This window comes from Coregonus clupeaformis, chromosome 13 (assembly GCF_020615455.1).
Source record: "Coregonus clupeaformis isolate EN_2021a chromosome 13, ASM2061545v1, whole genome shotgun sequence".
Taxonomy (NCBI): domain Eukaryota; kingdom Metazoa; phylum Chordata; class Actinopteri; order Salmoniformes; family Salmonidae; genus Coregonus; species Coregonus clupeaformis.
The window spans coordinates 10727851-10755521 of record NC_059204.1 but is presented as its reverse complement, the minus strand read 5'-3'; the positions used below and the strand labels follow the sequence as shown (position 1 = coordinate 10755521).

Genomic DNA, 27671 nt, shown 5'->3' with positions numbered 1-27671 from the left:
AGCGGGCTCCAGACCTCGTAGGGTAAGAGTTGAATACTGTAGCTGAATACCGTGGTCCTCTGTAGCTCAGCTGGTAGAGCACGGCGCTTGTAACGCCAAGGTAGTGGGTTCGATCCCCGGGACCACCCATACACAAAAAATGTATGCACGCATGACTGTAAGTCGCTTTGGATAAAAGCGTCTGCTAAATGGCTTATTATTATTATTATTATAATACCCCTGTACATATACTCTATAGCAGGGCTGTTCGATGTCGGTCCTGGAGGGCCGAAACACTTCTGGTCTTCATCCTCTTCTTCTAATAAGGGACTAATTCAGACCTGGGACACCAGGTGAGTGCAATTAACTACCAGGTAGAAATAAAAAAACAGAAGTGTTTCGGCCCTCCAGGACCGGAACTGAACAGCCCTACTCTTGAGGGTTTACTGCAGTTTCCAACAGTTCACATTTTCCCTGTAGCCTTGTTAAGCAAACGTGTCTCATTCAACTCATTGAGGGATTAGTTGACAAGTTGAATCAGGTGTGCTTTCCAGGGTTACAATAAAAATGTGTACTTTTGAGGGTACTTGAGGACCAGAGTTGGGAAACACTGGTTTACTGCAAATAACCTCTCACTCAACATCAACAAAGCAAATGAGATGATAGTGGACTTCAGGAAACAGCAGAGGGTGCACACCCCTATCCACATCGACGGGACTGCAGTGGAGAAGGTGGAAAGCTTCAAGTTCCTTGGCGTACACATCAATAACAAACTTAAATGGTCCACCCACGCAGACAGTGTGGTGAAGAAGGCGCAACAGAGCCTCTTCAACCTCAGGAGGCTGAAGAAATTTGGCTTGGCACCTAAAACCCTCAAACTTTTACAGATGCACAATTGAGAGCATCCTGTCAGGCTGTATCACCACATGGTACGGAAACTGCACTGCCTGCAACCGCAAGGCTTTCCAGAGGGTGGTGCGGTCTGCAGAACACATTACCGGGGGCAAACTACCCGCCCTCCAGGACACCTACAGCGCCCGATGTCACAGGACATCAAGCACCCGAGCCACTGCCTGTTCACCCCGCTATCATCCAGAAGGCGAGGTCAGTACAGGTGTATCAAAGCTGGGACCGAGAGAATGGAAAAACAGCTTCTATCTCAAGGCCATCAGACTGTTAAATAGCCATCAATAGCACATTAGAGGCTGCTGCTGCCTATTGAAATCACTGGCCACTTTTAAGAAATGGAACACTAGTCACTTTAATAATGTTTACATATCTTGCATTACTCTTTTTTTTTTTTTTGTCATTTAGCAGACGCTCTTATCCAGAGCGACTTACAGTTAGTGAGTGCATACATTCATCTCATATGTATATACTGTGTTCTATAATATTCTACTGTATCTTAGTCCATGCCACTCTGTCATTGCTTGTCCATATGTATATATTCTTAAATTCCATTCCTTACTTAGATTTGTGTGTAACTGGGTATATGTTGTGAAATTGTTAGATATTAATGCACTGTCGGAGCTAGAAGCACAACCATTTCGCTACACCCGCAATAACATCTGCTAAACATGTACAGTGGGGAAAAAAAGTATTTAGTCAGCCACCAATTGTGCAAGTTCTCCAACTTAAAAAGATGAGAGAGGCCTGTAATTTTCACCATAGGTACACGTCAACTATGACAGACAAATTGAGGGGAAAAAATCCAGAAAATCACATTGTAGGATTTTTAATTAATTTATTTGCAAATTATGGTGGAAAATAAGTATTTGGTCAATTCAGCATGACATGGCATTCAGCATATCATGGCTTTAGAAGCTTCTGATAGGCTAATTAACATCATTTGAGTCAATTGAAGGTGTACCTGTGGATGTATTTCAAGGACTACCTTCAAACTCAGTGCCTCTTTGCTTGACATCATGGGAAAATCAAAAGAAATCAGCCAAGACCTACGAAAAAAATTTGTAGACCTCCACAAGTCTGGTTCATCCTTGGGAGCAATTTCCAAACGCCTGAAGGTCCCACGTTCATCTGTACAAACAATAGTACGCAAGTATAAACACCATAGGACCACACAGCCATCATAACGCTCAGGAAGGAGACGCGTTCTGTCTCCTAGAGATTAACGTACTTTGGTGCGAAAAGTGCAAATCAATCACAGAACAACAGCAAAGGACCTTGTGAAGATGCTGGAGGAAACAGGTACAAAAGTATCTATATCCACAGTAAAACGAGTCCTATATCGACATAACCTGAAAGGCCGCTCAGCAAGGAAGAAGCCACTGCTCCAAAACCGCCATAAAAAAGCCAGACTACGGTTTGCAACTGCACATGGGGACAAAGATCTTACTTTTTGGAGAAATGTCCTCTGGTCTGATGAACCGAAAATAGAACTGTTTGGCCATAATGACCATTGTTATGTTTGGAGGAAAAAGGGGGTGGCTTGCAAGCCGACGAACACCATCCCAACTGTGAAGCACGGGGGTGGCAGCATCATAATATAATATGCCATTTAGCAGACGCTTTTATCCAAAGCGACTTACAGTCATGCATGCATACATTTTTGTGTATGGGTGGTCCCGGGGCTCGAACCCACTACCTTGGCGTTTCAAGCGCCGTGCTCTACCAGTTGAGCTACAGAGGACCATGATGTGGGGGTGCTTTGCTGCAGGAGGGACTGGTGCACTTCACAAAATAGATGACATCATGAGGAAGGAAAATTATGTGGATATATTGAAGCAACATCTCAAGACATCAGTCAGGAAGTTAAAGCTTGGTCGCAAATGGGTCTTCCACATGGACAATGACCCCAAGCATACTTCCAAAGCTGTGGCAAAATGGCTTAAGGACAACAAAGTCAAGGTATTGGAGTGGCCATCACAAAGCCCTGACCTCAATTCTATAGAACATTTGTGGAAAGAACTGAAAAAGTGTGTACGAGCAAGGCCTACAAACCTGACTCAGTTACACCAGCTCTGTCAGGAGGAATGGGCCAAAATTCACCCAACTTATTGTGGGACGCTTGTGGAAGGCTACCCGAATCGTTTGACCCAAGTTAAACAATTTAAAGGCAATGCTATCAAATACTAATTGAGTGTATGTAAACTTCTGATCCACTGGGAATGTGATGAAAGAAATAAAAGTTGAAATAAATCATTCTCTCTACTATTATTCTGACATTTCACATTCTTAAAATAAAAGTGGTGATCCTAACTGACCTAAGACAGGGAATTTTTACTAGGATTGAATGTCAGGAATTGTGAAAAACTGAGTTTAAATATATTTGGTTAAGGTGTATGTAATCTTCCGACTTCAACTGTATCTACCTCAATTACCTTGTACCTGTCACGGTTTCGGCCGAGGCTGCTCCTCCTCCTTGTTCGGGCAGGCTTCGGCGGTCGTCGTCCCCGGAGTACTAGCTACCACCGTTCGATGTTTCATGTTTGTTTGGTTTTGTCTGTTTGTACACCTGTCCCTTGTTAGTGTTTGATTTGGTTTCCTATTTAGTTATCGTGTGTTGGGTCAGGTGTTATGTGTGATTGTTTTTTGTCAAGCTGTTGCTCTCGGGATTTACTCTCGTGTTTTGTTGTGTTTCGAGAGTCCGCACTGTGTGCGCTATCGTTGTTTTACGCACTGTGTTTATTTGTGCGTAATTTGTATTTTGCCTCCCGGGGCCTGTTGCACAAAAGTAGAATTAAGACATCCGGGATAAATGACTCAGCTGAGCTCAATGAAGCCAAAACATGTGCGTCCAGGCTTAATTGGTTGCACAAAGACCAAGCCAGGATGAGCAGACACGGATTCATTAAGCCAGGTGAAACCAATCCTGGATAGGTGCGCGCTCACGGCTCACTCAAATAGACCCCGCCACAGATCACAGATTAACTGATTTACCATGGCAACTAGAGCCGCGTACTTTTCCCCGTCGGAAGCACAAATCCTCATGGAGGCATACGAGGAGGTAAAATATATAATTAAGAAGAAAGGCAACACCGCCACAGTGATAAAGCAAAGAGAAAAAGCGTGGCAAAGTATTGCAGACCGCCTGAATGCGTAAGTAGTGCACAATTACACACTCACCGCTCCGCTGAAACATCACAATTACAATTCAAATATTTAATTCACATCTCCAAAAATGCAGTTGTACTGTAATTATGAAACGGTTAAATTTTTAATTGAAATGCACTGCAGATATGAGTGAAATTGTGTAAAGTAACTCCATCACACTGTATAAAGCTATGATAAATTTTTTGATATTTTTACTGAAAACAAGACAAAAATACCAAGTAATTTTTTGCAGTGTGACTCCATTAAATGTGTGTGTGTGTGTGTGTGTGTGTGTTAGATTAAACATGAACGGGCCAAAACGGACATGGCAGCAGGTCAAAATCAAATACAAGAACATTCTGCAGAATGGTATGGTCCCTGACTAATATTTAACAAAGCACAAGCATATATTGTACCCAGAAGGTGCCTGCTCACACATTGTCTGTACTGTTTTAGCAGTGAAAAAGAATACCCACAGACAAGGCACGGGTGGTGGGTCACCAAAGGCTGACCTTACCCCAGCAGAGGACATGGCCTTGGAGCTAAATAAAGGCAGGCCCGTCTTAGAGGGGATCCCTGGGGGAAAGAGACGAGCATAGGTTCCTCCCAAGATGCCACCCGCTTCATTCAAGGTATGTCCTTCCATCTCTACATGGGATACAACCACATTCATATTGAATCAATTTGGACTGTCTGACTTTGGTTTACCTATTGCCTTGCAGTGTCTGGCAGCACTGTGTTCCTGTTAGAGCCACCAGCACAAGCACCAGACGATGCTGATCCAGTGAGTACTCCATCAAAGGCATACTGTAGGCCTGGCATGTCTTGTCTACTAGCTTCAATATGAATCCGATTAAATGTGATAGGGTGAAGGCCCCAGTGCAGCAGCAACAGCACATGATGGAGACGATGATGAGGAGGAGACCATCTCTCTGGATTCCAGAAGGCATGAGGTATCATGTTAAGACTGTGAAAGTACTATTTACTCTACAATGGTGAGGAGTCCTCATCAAAATCAAAAAATCTAATTTCTTTTACAGGACCCAGATGCTATACAGTGGGAAAACCAGCCTGGCAACATAGTGCGTATTAATAAAAGGACACCACATCCTGCCAAATTCCAGCTGCGCTAATTGTATTGTGTTCACAGAGCTCACAAGCTATCAGAAAGTTGTATGGCAACCACCTCCGGCGCCAAATAGAACTGGCAGACATAGACATTCAGTACAAGAAGAAAAAGATGGAAAATCTTGCACTGGAGTCCGAAATAAAAAAGAGGACAATTAGAAAACTGGACCTTGAAATAAAAAAACTTGAGAGGGAGGTGAGATATGCCTTCAATGTACACTGTATGCTAACTGTAACACAAATGTATTAATCATAATTTTTCTTTCCTCCCCCAGCTCCAAGAAGATGACACAGCTCAAAATAAAAATTAGGTATATTCTCGTAAAGTCAAGTGAGCCATGACATATGAGCTCTTATTGTGAGCACACAGGACGGTGGCATCTTTCTAAGTTTTTTTTATTTTCCCAGCAATCAGTACAACCAAGTCATCGTTATAAGGCATCGCCCTCTTTTGCCCACCCCCCAGCACCAGGTGTGGCCACTAGCCTATATGAAGGCCCAAAATTGTGTGTTCCTTTCTGCTCTGACAATGGCATGCCCATTCGTGCGAGATGTGGTGGATGAAGAAGCACTTGTGCTGAGGAGAGCCTTCAGGCGAGAAAGGGTCTTCAGGGACCGGTTGGACCCACTGGCCTTCCCTGATGACCATCTATATGAAAGATACAGGTTTTCTGCAGATGGCATCAGGTATCTATGCAGACTACTGGGTCCCAGGATTAAGCACCGCACTGCACGGAGCCATGCACTGAGTGTGGAGCAAATGGTTTGTGTGGCCTTGCGCTTTTTTGCTAGTGGAGCCTTCCTGTACTCAGTGGGGGATGCAGAACAGCTGAACAAGGCCACAATTTGCCGCACAATAAGGAGTGTGTCTGGCTATCAAAGCATTAGCAGATGTCTTCATCTCCTTCCCTGGCCACAGAAGACTCTGTGACATCAAAGAGGAGTTCTATAGGATTGCAGGTAAGAGGATCTACAAATTACAGGACAACTGTTAACACATAGTAGGATACTCATTACTTTGTGTGACAGGTTTCCCCAATGTCATTGGTGCAGTGGACTGCACACACATAAGGATAAAAGCCCCCTCAGGTGCCCATGAGGCCGATTTTGTGAATAGGAAATCCTTTCACAGCATTAATGTTCAGGTGAACATAACTTTTTGATATTGTCCATTGATCGAACACTCTGCATTGCCAGTGATGTGCATTGATTGGTGTAATATTCCTCATCTTATGATTTCAGATGGTCTGCAATGCTGACTGTGTGATCAGCAATGTTGTGGCAAAATGGCCTGGCTCAGTCCATGACTCCAGAATCTTTCGGGCCTCTGAAATCTATCAGTGCCTATCACAAGGTAAGCCACACAACCCCCTATTTATAACCATCATGGCTGTGTCAAGAATATCACTGTGTTTATGAGGTAGTAATGATGAGATTTTGTGTTGACAGGTGAATTCTCTGGTGTGTTGCTGGGAGACAGGGGGTATGGCTGCCAGCCTTTTCTCCTGACACCTTTCACAGACCCCCAGGAAGCACAGCAGGCCTACAACCATGCCCATGCCAGGACCAGGGCCAGAGTTGAAATGACCTTTGGCCTCCTGAAGGCACGCTTTCACTGCCTTCACAAATTAAGGGTCAGCCCTGTTAGGGCATGTGATATTACTGTGGCTTGTGCTGTCCTCCACAATGTGGCCTGCCTGAGGAAGGAGAGGGCCCCCAGAGTGCCACCAGCCATGGACTGGGACAATCCGGCAATCTTCCCTGATGACGACAGTGGTCGGCTGCTGAGGGACCAATATGTGTTGAATTATTTTAGTTAGTATGTGTGCTTTCAATTTTGGTTAAATATGTCCTGCGGTGGCAGAGGAATTTGGGTTTTTTTGGGTTCGTTTTTTTACGAATTTGGCCTCTTATGATGTTTGTGCGGTATACTGTGTGTAATACAAGGCTGCAGGGAGGCTACTGCATCCATTCATTTGTCTGTTCAGTTGATGTGTATGGATTTGTCCTGCATTTATTTTAGTGTGCAGACATGCAGGGTGTGTTATATACAGACCTTTGAATGTGTATGTATCATTTTGTATAATATGCTTGGATTCTGTGCTTTCCATCTTGTAGAGTCACTGTGACTTCAGTTTCGAAAGGAGCTGATGGTTTACCTGCTTTGTTTTGTCCTTATTCAATAAAGGAACATAATGTTACACATTGTGTTTTTATATTCATATGGAATGTGTATTTGTTTATATGACAGAGTACTAGGGCCACACTGAAGAAAAAGGATAAAGTCATAAATTTATGAGGCTGGTTCTTTCTGCAGAAAAGCTACATATTGTTTTTACAGTTTTGATACTTATGACAATGTGATACTTAATATTCTGGCACATCAGCATGTCTTTGTTTATGAAACCATACTGAAGTACAATTTCACGAAATGCCCCACATCTGTCATTTTAACAACTGTCCTCCTTTAAAACAACTGGTTACAATATTATGACTTGTGTTTTTTTCCCTCTGTGGCCCTAATATTCTATCATTTTATATATAGCCTTATAGTCTATGGGAAACTGTAAATTATCTAATGATAGCAACATCATCTAAAAATCATTTTTTATCCAAAATCATTGAAATTAATGATCACAAACGTTTAAATAATGACAGTGGGTCTAGTTATATGTGATAACAATGTATAGTGAGCAGTGAAATAACTATTGGTTTCCATTTGTGGTGACTGCTGACTGACATTAGGGATGAGATTAAATAGATCCTGGAATTTAGCCTGGTCTGGAGCAGGCTAGCTCCACAGAATAAATCTCCATGGTAATTTATACCATAACATATCCTCCTGCCCCCTATCCATCTTTAGTGCAACCGGATTACGGATCAATTGAGCCAGGATCACCAAGATATCCTGGCTTAATCCCTTATCCTAGTTTTGTGCAACAGGCCCCCGGTTGGGTTGGCTGTTCGCCTGTTTGGTGCTGCTTTCGTTGACTAAAGTCTGTTCACGAACGCCCGTGTTTCCTGCGCTTGATTTCCACACCGCATCTACACTCAGCTACTGACAGTACCCTTGAATATCGACTCGGTACTTACCCTGTAATTAATCATTACTCCTTGTGTATTTATTTATTGTGTTTATTTTTTTTCTATTATTTCAAAAAAATTATCTGCATTGTTGGGAAGGGCCCGTAACCATTTCACTTCGGCTCCGAACTTTGTTTTGTGTGCCCGAACAACCGAAGAAAATAAAACATTTTGATTTGTTAACCTCCGTTTCCTTCTGTATGGTTCCTAGTGAACATACCCCAGGACTCACCTGAGGTGTAATCATTAGTCAAACGTTTTGCAATGAAAACAATAGTTTTTTATTGGACAAATTCAGAGGTCACTCCCCGTTTTTGTTCCTAGTGAATACACCCCTGTTCAACTGAGTAACAACGTTGACGTTGTGGTTCATCAGATTGTTCATGTGGTCCTCTGTAGCTCAATTGGTAGAGCATGGCGCTTGTAACGCCAGGGTAGTGGGTTAGATCCCCGGGACCACCCATACGTAAAAATGTATGCACACATGACTACACTATCACTAAATGGCATATTTATACTGTAGATTTAGCCTTCAGCTATTATAACGTTGGCTGACAAACCATTGTGTCTTCCGATGCCCTGTCCCTCAGGTGAGACAGGTTCTGGGTGGTCTTCCCCAGTACCTGTATGAAGCTGGCATCATCGCTGTCACACAGCCACGCCGAGTGGCAGCTGTCTCCCTGGCAACAAGGGTGGCAGAGGAGAAGAGAACTCAGCTGGGGAAGCTGGTGCGTAAAAAAAATTTTTTTTACAATCTGTGGTGGTCAAACTCTGTAGTAAAACACACATGCGTTTTTGCAATTCCTCCAATAGCAATGTGGTGGTCGTCACCTTGATCGTAATCAGTGGCTGCATGTACCTAACGACAATCCTTGTCTTGTACTTCAGAAGTATTCTACTAACTTCAGTCTTGTAAACTCTAAAACTAGGCTGTATGTGGACTGTTACCAAACAATCAAATCAGGAAATCCAATCATGCTTTTTCAGGTTGGCTACACGGTACGATTCGAGGACGTCACCTCCTCAGAGACGAAGCTGAAGTTCATGACGGACGGTATGCTCCTGCGGGAGGCCATAGGAGACCCCTTACTGCTGCGCTACACCGTGGTGGTGCTGGATGAGGCGCACGGTGCACACTGACGTGCTTTTTGGAGTGGTGAAGGCTGCCCAGTGCCCAGCGCAAACGCAGAGAACAGAACAAGATCCCCCTCAAGGTAAATCACTACTAGACTCAGTAGCCTGGAATCCAAAGTGATACGAACTGAAACCAATGGTGAAACAGAACATATCACTTTGAATTCCAGGCTAAGGTCACTAACTGTAGGCTACATAATGTTGCAATATGCTAGTGGGTGTGTGTGTGTGCCCCTGGGCTGGTGTTCCATTGTCAAAGCACCCAATGTACAAGTCAACAATATTCTCCCAAGACTACTTCAAGACTGGTGGCGTGTGGGCTTGTTCTTACTCTAAAGCACTGCTGATGTAAAAAAATAAAAAAATAAAAAAAGGGCTTTATAAATACATCGGATATATTGCCTCTTCAATGTACCATTCTAGGTAATCGTGATGTCAGCCACCATGGACGTGGACCTGTTCTCTCAGTACTTCAACAAGTCTCCTGTGCTGTACCTGGAGGTCAGACAGCACCCCATCCAGATCTACTACACCAAGCAGCCCCAGTCTGACTACCTGCAGGCTGCACTGGTCTCAGTCTTCCAGATCCATCAGGTATGTAGATGTGACTGGCCTGGCTGCTAGTGCTGAGCAATTAGAGATTTTTCAAATCGGTTCGATTATTTAAAAAATAATCACGGTTTTTAATTTCGGTTTCGATATAATCATTTTTACATTCAGTGCATTATGAAATAATGATATTAAAATGATTAGAGCTTTTTAATGGAAATTCCAAAGGAAAAAATAGTGAACATTCAATTGACAAAACATTGAAAATATTCCATTGTCTCTGTCAGGTCCACATAGAAAAATAGGACATTACTATGAAATAATAAAATATTTCAGTTGTGTTCTATTACTTATTTTATGACTTTATCATTTCATTTCTTAAAGTCCTCATCTCATCTCTGGCAGTAGCAGCCTCTCTGTTATCTCTGTTCTCCCCAAACTGTACTGTCTTTAGTCATCCTATTTAGCTAGGCTAGCCTGCCTAAGTATGCTGCAGAGCTGTCTGACAATCATTGGACTAGTTCTTCAAAGTAGATGAGGCATAGTTTCACCAACTGTCTCTACCCCTCTCTCTCATTGTTGTGTTGTGTACATTCCTCTCTCATGCGGCGTGTGTGGTCTGTGTGTATCTAACCTAACGTAGCAGGCGGTGTATGTGGTCTGTGTGTATCTAACCTAACGTAGCAGGCGGTGTATGTGGTCTGTGTGTATCTAACCTAACGTAGCAGGCGGTGTATGTGGTCTGTGTGTATCTAACCTAACGTAGCAGGCGGTGTATGTGGTCTGTGTGTATCTAACCTAACGTAGCAGGCGGTGTATGTGGTCTGTGTGTATCTAACCTAACGTAGCAGGCGGTGTATGTGGTCTGTGTGTATCTAACCTAACGTAGCAGGCGGCGTGTGTGTATCTAACCTAACGTAGTAGGCAGTGTATGTGGTCTGTGTGTATCTAACCTAACGTAGCAGGCGGCGTGTGTGTATCTAACCTAACGTAGCAGGCGGTGTATGTGGTCTGTGTGTATCTAACCTAACGTAGCAGGCGGCGTGTGTGTATCTAACCTAACGTAGCAGGCAGTGTATGTGGTCTGTGTGTATCTAACCTAACGTAGCAGGCGGCGTGGTGTGTATCTAACCTAACGTAGCAGGCGGTGTATGTGGTCTGTGTGTATCTAACCTAACGTAGCAGGCGGCGTGTGTGTATCTAACCTAACGTAGCAGGCAGTGTATGTGGTCTGTGTGTATCTAACCTAACGTAGCAGGCGGCGTGTGTGTATCTAACCTAACGTAGCAGGCGGTGTATGTGGTCTGTGTGTATCTAACCTAACGTAGCAGGCGGCGTGTGTGTATCTAACCTAACGTAGCAGGCGGTGTATGTGGTCTGTGTGTATCTAACCTAACGTAGCAGGCGGCGTGTGTGGTCTGTGTGTATCTAACCTAACGTAGCAGGCAGCGTGTGTGGTCTGTGTGTATCTAACGTAGCAGGCGTAAAAGTGTTTCCATCTCTGTCCGAGCCAGAAAAGAACAGGCCAATGGATTATGGTCATTGCAGTTAATTGTGCGCCAAGCTAGGTTGAATATTTGCTCAATGAAAACTACAACTCCCTTCAGCCCAGCATCCCATATAGGTCTTGACTGACATTCTCTCAGGAATGTATTTATTTTTATTTTACCTTTATTTAACTAGGCAAGTCAGTTAAGAACAAATTCTTATTTACAGTGACGGCCTACACCGGCCAAACCTGGACGACGCTGTGCCAATTGTGCGCCGCCCTATGGGACTCCCAATCACGTCCGGTTGTGATACAGCCTGGAATCGAACCGGGGGTCTGTAGTGACGCCTCAAGCACTGAGATACAGTGCCTTAGACCGCTGCGCCACTCGGGGATGATTTGATATCTCTCTAGAGAAATAGCGCGTTGGGTTCACACACCAAAAATACTAACTAAATGGAATTCAAGTAATTGAACCGACGTCTGGAAATGTAGAAAATAGTACAAATAAAGAGAAACCCTCGAATGAGTAGGTGTTCTAAAACATTTGACCTGTAGTGTGTGTGTGTGTGTGTGTGTGTGTGTGTGTGTGTGTGTGTGTGTGTGTGTGTGTGTGTGTGTGTGTGTGTGTGTGTGTGTGTGTGACACACTCACTCACTACCGGTGTGTAAAGCTGTCATCAAGGCAAAGGGTGGCGATTTGAAGAATCTCAAATATGAAATATATTTTCATTTGTTTAACACTTTTTTTTGGTTACTACTTGATTCCATATGTGTTATTTCATAGTTTTGATGTCTTCACTATTATTCTACAATGTAGAAAATAGTTTGAAAAATAAAGAAAAACCCTTGAATGAGTAGGTGTGTCCAAACTTTTGACTGGTACTGTATATGTCCACCTGCCCGGGACTGCAGATGTAAATGAGCTGTTAGCTAATTCTGCAGCGCATCACTTCTCATTTCTGACACTTCTTCTGTTTTTTGTTGTACATTCTCCCTGTTCAAATAAACGTAATAATAAAATAACTTTCTGAGGCCCAGACACCTAGCCTGGTGAAACCAGACTTAACGCTGCACCCACCATTGTTTCCCTTCACCAGTTACGTCTTCTTTAACCAGGCTACCAGACACCCCTCCTACCACTACTCAACCTCATAACCTGAATCATACCTTTCTGGAAACACAAGTTAGACATCGTTCCAAATCAACATGTGATGACAGACAAGATATGGTTGTGATGCGTCCATCCTAAACAGGAAGCCCCTGCGTCACATGACATCCTGGTGATCATGACAGGACAGGAGGAGATGGAGGCGCTGGCTCGTACCTGCCGTGACATCGCTGGCTCGTACCTGCCGTGACATCGCTGGCTCGTACCTGCCGTGACGTCGCTGGCTCGTACCTGCCGTGACGTCGCTGGCTCGTACCTGCCGTGACATCGCTGGCTCGTACCTGCCGTGACATCGCTGGCTCGTACCTGCCGTGACATCGCTGGCTCGTACCTGCCGTGACATCGCTGGCTCGTACCTGCCGTGACATCGCTGGCTCGTACCTGCCGTGACATCGCTGGCTCGTACCTGCCGTGACGTCGCTGGCTCGTACCTGCCGTGACATCGCTGGCTCGTACCTGCCGTGACATCGCCAAGCACCTCCTGACAGCTGTTGTCCCTTGACCGTCATCCCCCCTGTACGCCTCCCTACCCCCCACACAGCAGCTCAGGGTCTTCCAGCCTGCACCTAAGGTAGGATACGCCTGTGGTCCTCTGTAGCTCAGCTGGTAGAGCACGGCGCTTGTAACGCCAAGGTAGTGGGTTCGATCCCCGGGACCACCCATACACAAAAAAAAAAATTATGCACGCATGACTGTAAGTCGCTTTGGATAAAAGCGTCTGCTAAATGGCATATTATATTATTATTATTATTACACCAACATCCCCCTTAGAGGGCTGTCTACAATAGCATGCAGTCATTTATTTGTGATGCAAGGCTTCATATTAAATTAACTGTCCAGTGAAATTCTCACTTTTTAAAAGTTCATAATCTGTTAACTCCTACCCGAAATAATGTTGTTGACTCATCCTATACTTGTACTTGTGGCCAAAGCATAAATTGGAGGGGAAAAAAACACTTAAAAACCCCCACCTTAAACTTGTATCTCAAACAGACTGTTTCAAAAATGCTTGCTATTTCCTCCTAGAACGTGATGTCATGTTGGCTCATTGGCTGAGCATAAATGAATATTTTTAATGACTGGTATACGTCCACACCTTTCTGTTATTGGGGTACGCCCACACCATTCTGTTATTGGGGTACGCCCACACCATTCTGTTATTGGGGTACGCCCACACCATTCTGTTATTGGGGTACGCCCACACCATTCTGTTATTGGGGTACGCCCACACCATTCTGTTATTGGGGTACGCCCACACCATTCTGTTATTGGGGTACGCCCACACCATTCTGTTATTGGGGTACGCCCACACCATTATGTTATTGGGGTACGCCCACACCATTCCAACACAGAAAAGCTGCTTTTTAATATACTTAATTTTTACAAAACTGGACGGTAAACTATTTCACTCATATTGTAATTCATTATAGGTCATATTTGATAGTAATCAGGAAATACTGGACAGTTGAACTTAATATATATATTCTCCTCTGTTTTGTTTTACCAGGGTTGTAGGAAGGTAATCCTCTCAACTAACATTGCAGAGACATCGATCACCATCTCAGGGATCAAATACGTGATTGATACAGGCATGGTAAAAGCAAAACGCTTCAACCCAGGTGAGATTCCTGACTGACAGTACACAGCTTTTTAACCTCCTTCCCAATCTGTTTCTCTACTTGCCGGTCAATCAGTTATGTGGCCCTGGTGTGAATTTAATGAATGAATTGTATTTAACAATTCATGTTTTCCAACTTTGAAAAAACAACAATACACACATAAAAAAAGAATTGAAGATAAAAACAGACTTATTTCCATTGTGGTCCTCATTATATGTCCGCTTGTCTCTTCCCCTCAGAGAGTGGTCTGGAGGTGTTGGCAGTGCAGCGGGTATCTAAAGCCCAGGGCTGGCAGAGGGCGGGCAGGGCTGGCAGAGGGCGGGCAGGGCTGGCAGAGGGCGGGCAGGGCAGGCAGAGGGCGGGCAGGGCAGGCAGAGGGCGGGCAGGGCTGGCAGAGGGCGGGCAGGGCAGGCAGAGGGCGGGCAGGGCAGGCAGAGGGCGGGCAGGGCTGGCAGAGGGCGGGCAGGGCTGGCAGAGGGCGGGCAGGGCAGGCAGAGGGCGGGCAGGGCAGGCAGAGGGCGGGCAGGGCAGGCAGAGGGCGGGCAGGGCTGGCAGAGGGCGGGCAGGGCTGGCAGAGAGGACTCAACCTCATCCCCATGACCGTGCCTGAGATACAGCGGTAGGGGACACACACAGTTAGATCCCCATGCCTGAGATACAGCGGTAGGGGACACACACACACACACACACACAGTTAGATCCCCATGCCTGAGATACAGAGGTAGGATCACCATGGCTGGAGTTGGATCAGGTGGATAGAGCACTGTCACTGTTGACCTGTTGGAAGAGAACAGAGCTGTTTTCAATAGACGCGAACCGGAGAAGTACCATCTTAGCATGTCCAATAAGAAATGATCGTTTTTATTCTCTGTTGCCTAAAATGTTTTGCTACATTGTGCTCTAATGAACATGACCCAGTTGTTGCTGCAGTGTAAGTTGATACATCTCTGCCATTGTGATTGAGTGTTCTGCTCCTGTGTTCTCTCTGCAGGTGTAACCTGGCCAGTATCATGCTACAGCTTCTGGCTCTGGGGATTCCTGACGTGATGAACTTTGACTTCACGTCTAAGCCTTCTCCTGGTAAGCAGTGTGTCCTACAGCAGTCCCAGGCCTGCTGTGTCTTCTCTGTGATGTTCAAGTCATCGGAAGTGTTAGAATCCGTTAAAACGGGTATTAATCCACTGCTATGTAGGCTCAGATAGGAGTTAGTTATACTACTGTAGTGTTGCAGTTTGTGTCGTGTTGTCGATGTGTTTGGTCAGAGTTGGTTGTAATAACGTGATGTTGTGGGTGTGATGTGACTGTTCAGAGTGTGTTATAATAACATAATGTTAATGTGACTGTTCAGAGGCAATGCGTTAGGCAGTGGAGCAGCTGGATCTGCTAGGGGCTGTATGGAAGAAAGGTGAGCAGGTCACCCTAACTCCCCCTGGAGCCACGCTATGCCAAGTTAAGACAGACACACAGGAAATGGGCCTTCAGTTGTGCAACTGACTAGGTATCCTCCTTTCCCTTTGTACTGAGCCATGACAATAAATACTGTATTACCACATTCTGTCTCTTTCTCTCTCTCTCTCTCTCTCTCTCTCTCTCTCTTTCTCTCTCTCTCTCTCTCTCTCTCTCTCTCTCTCTCTCTCTCTCTCTCTCTCTCTCTCTCTCTCTCTCTTTCTCTCTCTCTCTTTCTCTCTCTCTCTCTTTCTCTCTCTCTCTCTCTCTCTCTCTCTCTCTCTCTCTCTCTTCTCTCTCTCTCTCTCTCTCTCTCTCTCTCTCTCTCTCTCTCTCTCTCTCTCTCTCTCTCTCTCTCTCTCTCTCTCTCTCTCTCTCTCTCTCTCTCTCTCTCTCTCTCTCTCTCTCTCTCTCTCTCTCTCTCTCTCTCTCTGTGTCTCTCTCTCTCTTTCTCTCTCTCTCTCTCCCTCTCTCTCTGTGTCTCTCTCCCCCTCTCTCTCCCCTACAGACCATCCTGCTGTCGCCAGACTTCCATTGTTCTGAGGAGGTGCTGACCATCGTGTCTCTGCTGTCGGTGGACACGGTGCTCTACAACCCGCCCGCACGCCGAGAGGAGTGTCTCGCGTCACGCAACAAGTTCACCACCAGCGAGGGAGATCAATTGACCCTGCTCAACATCTACAGAGCCTTCAAGAAAGTCAACGCCAACAAGGTCAGTGGTCTCCTAGAAAGAAGAAGCCTGTACGAGTCTTTATACAGTTTGCACTGTACAGTATCTCTGGACAAATAGGGTCTGGTCCCCAGACTAAAATGCTTCTCCATCAAGTGTTATTTTTAGTCCAGAAGTTCATCACCAGCCCCTAGTGTTTATTCATGAAGTGTTATGGTTTCCAGATGGTGTAGTCAGTACAGGCTTTGATGTGTGTGTTGTAGGAGTGGTGTCGGGAGAACTTTGTCAACAGCAGAAACATGAGCATGGTTGGAGAGGTCCGTGCACAGCTCCGAGAGATCTGCCTTAAGGTACGACAACAAGTCCCTAACACCACAAGTAACCAATTCTCTCAACATGGCTGTTCATCAACAAAAGAAGAGAATCTGCACACTGTGGTTTTTCCAAACGTTTCAACTCTTAGGTTATCTAATCGGCTGATGAACTCAGACATGGATATCTTTCACTTGAACAAATCTATTGTATTTCCATATGATTTAGCTCTTTTCACACATGACATCTCCTTCTCCCCTCTGTGTACCAGCTGAGCATGAAGCTAGAGTCGTGTGGGTCGGACACGGGGAGGGTGCGTCGCTGCCTGGCCCACGGTCTGTTTGTAAACGCTGCAGAGCTGCAGCCGGATGGCAGCTACACTGCCCTGGACACCCACCAGCCTGTAGCCATCCACCCTTCCTCTGTCCTCTTCCAGGCCAAGCCTGCTTATGTGGTCTTCAATGAGCTCCTGCACACCTCTAAGTGCTAGATGAGGGACATGTGTCTGGTGGATGCTGATTGGCTGGTCGAGGCTGCGCCCGAGTACTTCCGCCGGAAGCTCCGCCCCACCAAGAGCTAGCCTCTGATTGGACAGGACTCTGGGGTGACGAGACTACAGCAGAACCAAACCTCCCTGACCAGTGACACACCTGACCCCCCACCCTCTCCCTCACACAGTGTCAATACAACTGGATGGAGGCATGATGGGAAGAAGATCATCTTTACACTCTTTCCTGTTCGCTGAATCGCTCGTTTTTGTTTAAACAAAGCGAAGAAAGACTCTTCAGCACTGCTTGTGTGTGTGCCAGTCCAAGACAGAACATTTAGCATTTGGACAAGTCTGAGAGAGTTTGGGTGCATTTAGACAGGCAGCCCAATTCTAAACTTCTTTCCGCTAATTGATCTTTTGAATAATCAGATCAGCTCTGAAAAAGTGGGGGGGAAATATCAGAATTGGACTGCCTGTCTAAACGCAGCCAAATAGAGGGAGGTCTGGGTGAGGGTTCTTCACTGGTTTCTTCTACCTCTTCATGGACAAGAGGCCATGTTTTATTACAGCAGACGTCTGCTGAACCATAGAAGAGCTAGATTCCCCTGGCCTAGAACTGTGGTTACAAACTAAAGTTCCTGTACCTGTGGTTACAAACGAAAGTTCCTGTACCTGTGGTTACAAACGAAAGTTCCTGTACCTGTGGTTACAAACTAAAGTTCCTGTAACTGTGGTTACAAACTAATGTTCCTGTACCCGTGGTTACAAACTAAAGTTCCTGTAACTGTGGTTACAAACTAAAGTTCCTGTACCTGTGGTTACAAACTAAAGTTCCTGTAACTGTGGTTACAAACTAAAGTTCCTGTAACTGTGGTTACAAACTAATGTTCCTGTACCCGTGGTTACAAACTAAAGTTCCTGTACCCGTGGTTACAAACTGACCTTTTCTTTCTTCATTCTTCTCATCTAGCTATTGCCTAATTATTGCTTGTTGCCACATATTGTCTTCACAACCAGAAATGAGGTTTCATCATGATTGAGTTCAAACACTGATTCTAAATATTTGCATGTTTCTTAGCAACATAGATGAACACACAGACGTGGGAAGGCATGGTTATTCCCTCAAACAAATATATTAAACAACTGACTTCAATTGGCTGTTCATATTTAAATTCTGTCCCCTGGTCTAATTTATTGGCTATTTGTCACTTGCTTAAAAAACAGGGTACATAAATGCCATTCAATGTACATCATACTTTCTGTTGACATATTGAAATGTATAGATATTATATCAGGGTATTTAATTGGACGTGTTAAGCAGCTGTTGCTGTTGGCCAAAGTTTGCATAAAGGAGAAACTTGACTTTTTCTCTTCGTTGAGTTTTGTCACACACATTTACATCAGCTGTCAGGGAAATCAGTTATATTACTGACTAAAAATGACTAGTCTGTCATTTGTCCTGAAAGGATACCGAGACGTCTGTCCACATAAGTGGGGGTGGGCGGTCCTAGTGTGGTGGTTGTGTTTGTGTGGCTGGGTTAATACGATATGGTGTCTGTCAGTTGAGGTGGTGTAGGAGTGTATTGAATGTCTCATTCACAAATGCCTGCTTTTTCAAACTACATTCAATCACTATTAGCTGATGCATGCTGTAGTAACATACAGTAAGTAACTGGTAGCTCCAAAGACCGATGCATTGATCTCTGGTTAAGTGGGCTTCAAAGCTTATTGTGAAGTTGGTCATTTCAGTTAGCCTGTTAAATGTGGAGCACTGTTGCACAAATTCCTGCTAAACCATGTCAGGTAGGCTTACTCGTACATTGATGATGATGCTCTGCACGGAGATTATATAGTAGGGATTGATTTGATTACTCAGGTCTTTGATACACTCGCAAATATCTTGGATGGTATGGGAATGGATTGTATCTATTCGCTCTTCCCTTTTGTATTGTCCAGAGCAACCAGAGGATTGAGGCGGTGGGGGCACGATTTCAACAGTCTGTTGTGCTGACATGGCATTCTTCACCCATCTTTCTATTGTAAAAATAAATAACTGAAATAACATTGTCTAAAATGTAGACTAAATGAATGCCAAATTTAGATCTTAAAGTGCATTTTAAGATGTGATTCCTAAATATTTCTTATGGATAATCTGATTAAAGAATGTCCCAAAATAAATAATGGTTGTTTCAATGCGTGTGATAGGTTGACTGGATAACCAATGGTCATGTGTTTGATTGAAACGTCATTGTTGGCAGAATATTTGCAGGGAGGCAGTGTTTTATTGGTTGATAAACAACCTGACCTGAGTGTGTTGAAAATCAGAAGATTATGATGGCAGATATGACAGGGTAACTTTATATTATATATGCTGGTTATGTCCACTAGTATTTCTAATAAATAAATAAAACTTTTCCTCATCAATTGTTTCCTCATCAATTGTTTCCTCATCAAATCTGGTTTTCAAGTGTAGAATGAAGCATCAAAGTGAATTTACAGTATGACCAATGATCTTGCGTTGTCTTGTGCTTGTCATTATTAATTTAAAGGGGGCGCTCTACACCGTAGACACCAATAAGAAGCCCTTTGTTTGCATTCTGCAGCGAGTTATAACACAGTTGTTGGATTTATTAGATTTCATTACATGTACGTATTGACTATTAATACTTATTTTACCGCAAAACGTGTCTGGTCTAGTCATTGGTTTAGACCTTGTGATCACTTCCGGTTCATAGGTTGAGGAGGTCAAGGTGTCCTTCCACACGTGTGTTTCCAGGCAGGCTGTGATCTGTCTGTAACGTCAGTAGCTGGTAACTGGAACTTGGGGCTTATCAAACCCTTGTATTTTTTTTTATTTACTAGTCAAATTGACCAGGTTATAATCATGTTAAAGACGCTTTCCCGAGCGGTGAGTACCGCAGTTCGAATGTCTACAACGTCCTCGGCTCGAGTTCTCCAGCCTCTTACGAGGTCGGCGTTATGCTCTCCAAACTCGGGAACAATCCGGCCTTTCACCCGGTCTCTCTGGATGATGAGCAATAATGGTGCAGCATCCGGGTACAGACCAAAACTCTTCAGTTCAAAAGGACCGAGTGCTGTATCCTGTGGATGTGAATCGCTACATACGGAAGGTAATAATCGTTAAATTGGGTTGCTAACTAGTTACTGTAGTGTGAGTACTAGTTATGTTAGATAACGTTAGCTAGCTAAATTACCCCTCAACTTGCTTGGTCTTGTTGAACTAGCTAGCTAGTTGTGTGTAAAACAATGGAGGAATAGCTGCGACCAGCTTGTAAAACATGTACATAACTGATGTAACGTATGTTCTCATGCAACTATCTGACTGGAGGGACTAAATTGTCAAGAGACGTCACCAATGCGTGTCACCGAATGTATGGAACCATCATGTCTATAGTATCTAGTCAAAAGTTAAACTCGTGGTTTATCAAGCAAGACAGCATGTTTTAGAGCAGTGCCGAAATGCGAAGCTGATGATGAAACCATCAGTAACTATTGAGTGTGGTGTTAGCTGGCTAGCTATCGTTGATGGCATCTCCATCTGGACCTATGTGTCATGCAATGCACATGTGACCTTGGAAATTGAACAAGTTGGGACAGTTTATTGGACTTCGTGTGTAGCAAATACTGACTCCTCTGTTCTATCATCTTTATAACTGCTCTTGTTTCAGGAGACAAAGCCTTTGGAGATTTCCTGTCTGATGAAATTAAAGAAGAAAAGAAGATCCAGAAAAGCAAGACTCTTCCCAAGATGTCTGGAGGGTGGGAGCTAGAGCAGAACGGCACAGAAGCCAAACTCATCAGGACAATCTCTGGAGAAAAGTAAAGAACATGGCGAGAAAATAACGCTACCTCAATATTACAACACATAGGCCTACCTCCCCCATCCTGAGTACATGGCCGGTACTGATAGCATAAGTTACTGCAGACATTTTATTTGACTATGAATATAGTTAATGTCCTATCAATAAATGCACACCTGCACAAAATTAACCCAGTCATGATTCACATAATTTGAACTATATTCTTTATAGGAACATTGTCTGATCCCTTCCTTGCAGAGTGACTGTCACATTCAACGTCAACAACAGTGTTCCCCCTAACTTTGAAGAGGAGGCTGAACAAGCACAGGGACAGAAGTCGGCAGAAAGTGAGGTAAACCTAGAGCTGGAATGATACATCGAATATTACAGACATTGCCTTCCTCTTACTGAAGCGTTTTGCTTATGTAAGTAATTTTGCTACACAACGTTCCTGTAGATTGTTCTAAATGTAAAACCATTATTTGGTCAACAGGAATTTACTCCTGAGTGGCGCAGTGGTCTAAGGCACTGCATCGCAGTGCTAACTGTGCCACTAGAGATCCTGGTTCGAATCCAGGCTCTGTCGCAGCCGGCCGCGACCGGGAGACTCATGGACGGCGCACAATTGGCCCAGCGTCGTCCAGGGTAGGGGAGGGAATGGCCGGCAGGGATGTAGCTCAGTTGATAGAGCATGGCGTTTGCAACGCCAGGGTTGTGGGTTCGATTCCCACGGGGGGCCAGTATAAAAATATATGTATTCACTAACTGTAAGTCGCTCTGGATAAGAGCGTCTGCTAAATGACTAAAATGTAAATGAATAGCCTATGCATTATGTTGATTCCTGCTATGAAAGTATCTGCCCGTCTCTTTTTTTCGCTTTTGGCTGCTGTGTGAGCTGAGCCACTCACTCCCACTGTGTGCACGGAGGAGGGAGAGATGCATTCTGAGAAGCACAAGCATATGACCGTTGCTCAGAATGCAATTTCAGGGAAAAAACAATTTTCAAAGCACCTACTGTTGTTCTAGTTACAGAAAGGAGAGTCACAGCTTTCTGTGAGTATGTAATGTATTTGTCAAAAGCAATGTTGCAACAACAAAAAATATTTGTGGCATGTGTAATGGAAACTGCAGATATGAGACATTTTCTAAAGACCCACAACATTTTTATACGTTCGACGGGTGGATTTGTCTTTTGTCTAAATTTCTTTATTACAACAAGTTATGATGGAAACTGTTTTTCGATTAAATTATGATTGCTGAATAATTTAAGGTACGCGGGGCACATGATGTAATCACTTAACTATAAGCTCCAATCCACATTTAATTCTAAATGCCTACTGCTTGCAAAATCGATTCTTTCAACAAAAAATGCAGTTTCTTTGAAGGACAGGGATTGTGCGGACTTTCAAAAATGGCTGAATTGCTTCGCCTTACATTTCTGGTTGGCTGGGAAGTTTCACCGTCTAATTATTTCAGATTTACAGGAGTACAGGTTTCACCATGGCATGGATCGTGGTGATACGTTGGCACATGAGAATTATTCGAATATGGCAAATATTAGTCAATTATTGCATTCTATCCATGCTGGCATTCATGGCCTACCTGAGACATGATATGTGGGAGGGCATACTGGCTGTTGCCAATTTATTAAAGGTGCAATATGCAGAAATTGCTGTGCCATTTCCTGGTTGCTAAAATTCTAATATTTCGCTTAATTTCAGTTTGTGACAAAACAAGCAATGCATAGTGTAGATAATTATTGTACCATCTAAACCGCTGTGAAATATATTTTCAATAACCCAAAATATTGTATTTTCAGCTCTTTGAAGTTGGTTTACAAAACCGAAAGTAAAAGACGCAAAAACGAAACTTAGGAACGGCTCACTTAGAACAGATCTACCGCTTCTTAGACTTGCATTCAATGACAATGACAGATCTATAACTCACATTTCTATGGGAATTTGATCAGGCCACCCAAAAAGTTACATATTGCAGCTTTAATGCACAATTTGCCTAAATGGGTAATGGAAACACTTCAACCACAAAATGTTTATTAAACACTGTAGGTTTTTGCAGAATGTTTTATTAATTTATATCCAGCTGTTTTTATCGACACAATCATTAAATGGAAACGCACTTCTATATGAACTTTCTAAATGTCGACATCAGTGGACTAGTTAATGGAAACATAGCTACTGGCTACCATCTCAGTTCTTACTTGGCACTGGGGAAAAAATGGTCTACAACCCTCCCGCTAATGTAAAGTAACTGTCCATTAACTTTTTTTTTATCGTTGTATTTAGTTATCGGGCAAAATAGTTACATTTATCGCTATATGAATTTCCACCCTGCTGTTACAATGTTAAGGCCTTGAACCATTTGTGTTGTTTCCTAACAGCCAGATATTGTGTCAACACCCAACTTTGTTGTCGAGGTGACGAAACAGGCAGTAAAACATTCCTTGGTGTTTGACTGCCATTATCCTGAAGATGAGGTAAGTTATCCTACAAGTGAATCATCATTGGCTATATGGTCCAGAAACATTACATTAATAGAAGACAACTTTATCAACATAGTACAGTTATTGGGAAGCATGCTATATTGCTTTGATTGTTTACCACATGTTGTTAATAAGCGATACATCTCTAACAATGTTGGGTTACATGTATTTTCTAGGCAAGCCATGGGGAAGAGGAGAGTGATATCTTTGCCATACGTGAGGTCAGTTTCCAGCCTGAGGGAGAAGGAGAGTGGAAGGAGACGGCCTACACACTCGACACAGACTCTCTGGACTGGGTAAGAGCTGATGCTCATGGTCTGCCTCTCGGCATGTCTACATATCATTACAGATACTTCATTATTCTAGTCCCTAAACTATTGCCTACTCCATTGTCAAGCTAAACATTGGTATGAAAATTCCATAAGGAGTTGGCAAGAGGGCAGAATCACACTGGTACCCAGGCTACCATTATTCATCTACGATTACTTTACTGCCTACAGTATGTTTTAGGGAGGCTGCTCTACTTTCAGTTTGGGCCGAAGGCTTATAGGTTTTCCGGATTCAGGTGCTTCAAACCCTGTACTATTTAAACTGGCCAAGGCGTGCATTGTGAATGAAGTAATCTCACTGGCGTGTCCTCTCACTTCAGGCCCTGTATGACCACCTGATGGACTTCCTGGCTGACCGCGGGGTTGACAACACGTTTGCTGATGAACTGACGGAGCTGAGCACTGCCATGGAGCATCACGAATACATCAAGTTCCTGGAGGACCTTAGTGGCTTTGTCAAATGCAATTAATGTATAGATGGAATAAAATTCATCAAAGTTAGATTTCTAATTTCAGTAAGACACAATCCCCCTCTAGATTGAAAATACAAAGAAATGGAAACAAATGAAAAATATTTAATTTTTGGGGTGTTGTATTTGTTTCTGCCACTTTGAACAATTTAACTACTTTGCTGCAAATGTTAATGGTGCAACTTGCAAATGAGTCTGTATTTAACTGAAAATTAAGTTAATATGAAGGCTGTCTGTGTCACTTGTCAACGTTATGGAAGAATCTTTAAATGTTTCACCACACAAGTTAGTATCAATGACAAGTGTGGTTAGGCATGATTTTATTTCCGACATCTTTTTGTAATAAAAAGGAGCAAGTAACTAGTTTGTCCATTTCCCTCATGACATGAGGCCAACCGTGTAGAGAACAGAAATTAAGCCAGCGATCATATCGAAGGACTTGATTTCACTTGTACTTTTTCCTGGTCGTAGTTTCAGGCATCGTGAGCTGGTTGTAGCAGTCTATGCGTACCCTTTCAGGGACGAAGGCCTCCAGAAAGACCACAGGGAAACATCTGTTGAGACACTGGTCTCAGAGGAACCATCAGCTGTCATGAACAGAGAGCTTTGGCATGCCATCAACCAGCGCATTGTGCTGCCATAAGCAAGTACTTTTTTGCGCATGATTGTGCCCTCGTAACATAAGATCAGTCTTTCAGACATGCGCTGAATACAATTCAAACAAAAAAAAAACTGCCAAATCTTGCTGTACAAATACACAAGTTTATTTCAGAGAACAAAAATCCTCCCACGGACACAGGACGATTAAAATCAGACTTTTCACCTGGTAGGACAGGTGAGTCACAGAACTATGGACAGGTAGTCACAAGCCTGAAATCAGAAAGAAGATCCATTCAGTGATCTGTCACTGTACTCCGCATTCAACGATATGATAGTCTACACGTAACTATTCAAGGGTAATTGCTTTGACGCCTAAAATTAACAATATAAATCCATAACAATTCTTGTGCAGGACCCCTTAAATCAAAACATGACTTATCAGATGAATACATTAGGAATGTTTAACATAAGTGAGGCACCACAACATTGTCGCCAAGGACAGTAAGTGTAAAGAGATCAGTACTGACACTGTGTTGCATTATGGCCTGACCTCCCAAACGAGGATTATTTAAGTATGATAACGTCGGCCTACGTCCCAAATGGCACTGTTCCCTTTATTGTACACTGCTTTTGACCAGAGTCCATAGGGCTCAGGTCAAAAGTAGTGCACTATATAGGGAATAGATTGCCGTTTGGGACGTATTTCAAGCCAGTCAGTCACCTTGCAGCTTATCATGAGGTTAGGCGGGCTATCTGCACCGGAGGCCACGGAGAAGACGGGGTTATGAAGACAGTCCTCCATGTGTTCGGTTACCCGCCTCTCCAACAGACACTGCAGAGACTCTAGGGTCACGTTGCTTTGCTGGAGACGAGAGATGAACAGACACTGATGAGACATCAAAATCAGCCATAAGTGTAGTACATAAACTCACTAGAAAGTGGCTTACTTAACACGATCATGAGGAACATCAGAGTGGTCATGACAACAGATAATCCAACCCCAAAAAAAAATGGCATATTGGGTTGGTCAATTTGAATGGTGTATGCGAGATCATACAAACCCTTGTGTTGATGTAAAGCCCACAGGGACAGGAGGTGAAATGGCTGTTCACGGTTAGGTTGTGTCTGAAATGAAGACAGACAGTCACACAGTCAAGAGTGGTTTTAGAGTCTTGACTATGACAAAATTTGAACAAGTGCAATAGCATATCAGTGCGTTTGGGGGCAAAAGCACATCTTGGAGAGACTTACACATGACATACAGGACATATGATTTGCCTCCCCCCTTCCATCCCTTCCACAACTGAATTCAAGTACTGCTCCTCAAACCGCATGCTTTTCTCATATTCCTCAATGATGGAGTGCTCTGTAGAGAGAACAAGATGCACGTTATTCAGAGAGAACAAGATGCACGTTATTCAGAGAGAACAAGATGCACGTTATTCAGAGAGAACTAGATGCACGTTATTCAGAGAGAACATGATGCACGTTATTCAGAGAGAACAAGATGCACGTTATTCAGAGAGAACAAAGATGCACGTTATTCAGAGAGAACAAAGATGCACGTTATTCAGAGAGAACCATCTCTATCCAGGGGTTTCATCCGGTTCTCTGTCTGCTTGTGTGTAGCTGCGTCTGTGTGTAGTAATAGATTCATGCAAGATTAATTTAGGAATTAAAAACTACCTTGAGACATGAGTTCCTGTTGGATTTCTTCAAACACTGCCAGTTCATCATATTCCTTCATGACACTGTACACCTGTAGAGAAGACACGAGGTAAGATCTAAGTAGCTAGCTAGAATCAATACATCTCTGCTTCGTGTAATATCATGTTACATGACTCATGTGAGCTTAGCTGTAGATTAGTTGTATGCCTGTGTCATGTTAGCTACATGCTTACCTCTCATGAACAGTCATTAGTATGCAACTGACAAACCCCTCACCTCTTCCATGCAGTCTTTACTCCACAGGGAGGGCAGCCCTCGGTTGGCTGACTGAAGCGCTTTCCACTCTTCCTCCATCACCTCCTGGACGAGGACAGAGCCCTTGCCGCTGCAGTGTTGACTATCTCCCATCTGTCGGTACTTCTCCAGTAACCGGGATCGGCTGTTCTTCAACCTGTCCACGCAACGCTGAGGAACAAAAACAAAGTTAATATAACCATCAAAAACAAGTTACACTTCATAAGCCAAAGCCTTGGCATTACCTCGGGGAGCCACGCAAGTCTTCATGTCTAGAGCGTGATTCCAATTCTGCTTTCAGCTAGATGATTCAGATAAAGATGACGTCTAAATGTTCCAATGTTTGGCCTCGAGTCTATCAACTAGCAGTGGTTAGCTTGTTAGCAAGCCACCATCAACTAGCAGTGATTAGCTTGTTAGCAAGCCACAATCCAGGTATTGATAGATTCAATAGCTACCTTTCTGTAGGTTTCCTTCCATGGTGGAGTCGTCCCCTTGTAAAGAGAACGATGTCTGTGTAACTCATCCATGATATCAGTAGCTTTGAGGATGTATCGCAAGTAAGTGTATAAAAAAAATCTGGCTAGCTACAAGTTGACAACAACAAACGAAATAATTATGTTTATGCGCATTATGCGCGACTTTTAACCTTTTCGACAATCCTCGTGGCCCGGAAGTTGTTACGAAGCCTGAAATCACATGGGATATGTAGTCAATGGAGTGGTTCACTGCCAACATGCACCTCTTCCTCTCTGATATTAACAGCCTGTTTGGGAAAAAATATTAGCAACTCTTTTAATACATTGAAACGATATCTTCATTTTTAAATAATTCCCAATTATTCATTGTTGATCATTCAAATAAAA

General features: G+C 43.6%; 2 protein-coding genes, 1 long non-coding RNA gene and 1 pseudogene across 3 annotated transcripts; 3 read left to right on the top strand and 1 right to left on the bottom strand.

Moving 5' to 3' along the window:
* Positions 1-9191: 9191 nt before the first annotated feature.
* On the top strand, positions 9192-19316 carry LOC121580086 (annotated as a pseudogene).
* On the top strand, positions 13029-15263 carry LOC121579144. Its single transcript, XR_006002877.2, has 3 exons — positions 13029-13157; positions 14094-14205; positions 15197-15263. It is a non-coding gene; the product is annotated as an uncharacterized LOC121579144 (long non-coding RNA).
* Positions 19317-19856: 540 nt separating the features above from the next.
* Positions 19857-24603, top strand: LOC121579142 (complement component 1 Q subcomponent-binding protein, mitochondrial). The gene is made up of 6 exons (XM_041893465.2): positions 19857-20254; positions 20813-20963; positions 21203-21296; positions 23343-23438; positions 23621-23740; positions 24094-24603. The coding sequence occupies exons 1-6, from the start codon at positions 20008-20010 to the stop codon at positions 24241-24243; spliced, it is 858 nt and encodes a 285-aa protein (XP_041749399.1). The 5' UTR covers positions 19857-20007; the 3' UTR covers positions 24244-24603.
* Positions 24604-24985: 382 nt separating this feature from the next.
* On the bottom strand, positions 24986-27487 carry rpain (RPA interacting protein). The gene is made up of 7 exons (XM_041893466.1): positions 27264-27487; positions 26788-26976; positions 26530-26602; positions 26095-26209; positions 25905-25968; positions 25565-25705; positions 24986-25113 (listed from the first exon to the last, which is right to left on the bottom strand). The coding sequence occupies exons 1-7, from the start codon at positions 27333-27335 to the stop codon at positions 25084-25086; spliced, it is 684 nt and encodes a 227-aa protein (XP_041749400.1). The 5' UTR covers positions 27336-27487; the 3' UTR covers positions 24986-25083.
* Positions 27488-27671: the final 184 nt, after the last annotated feature.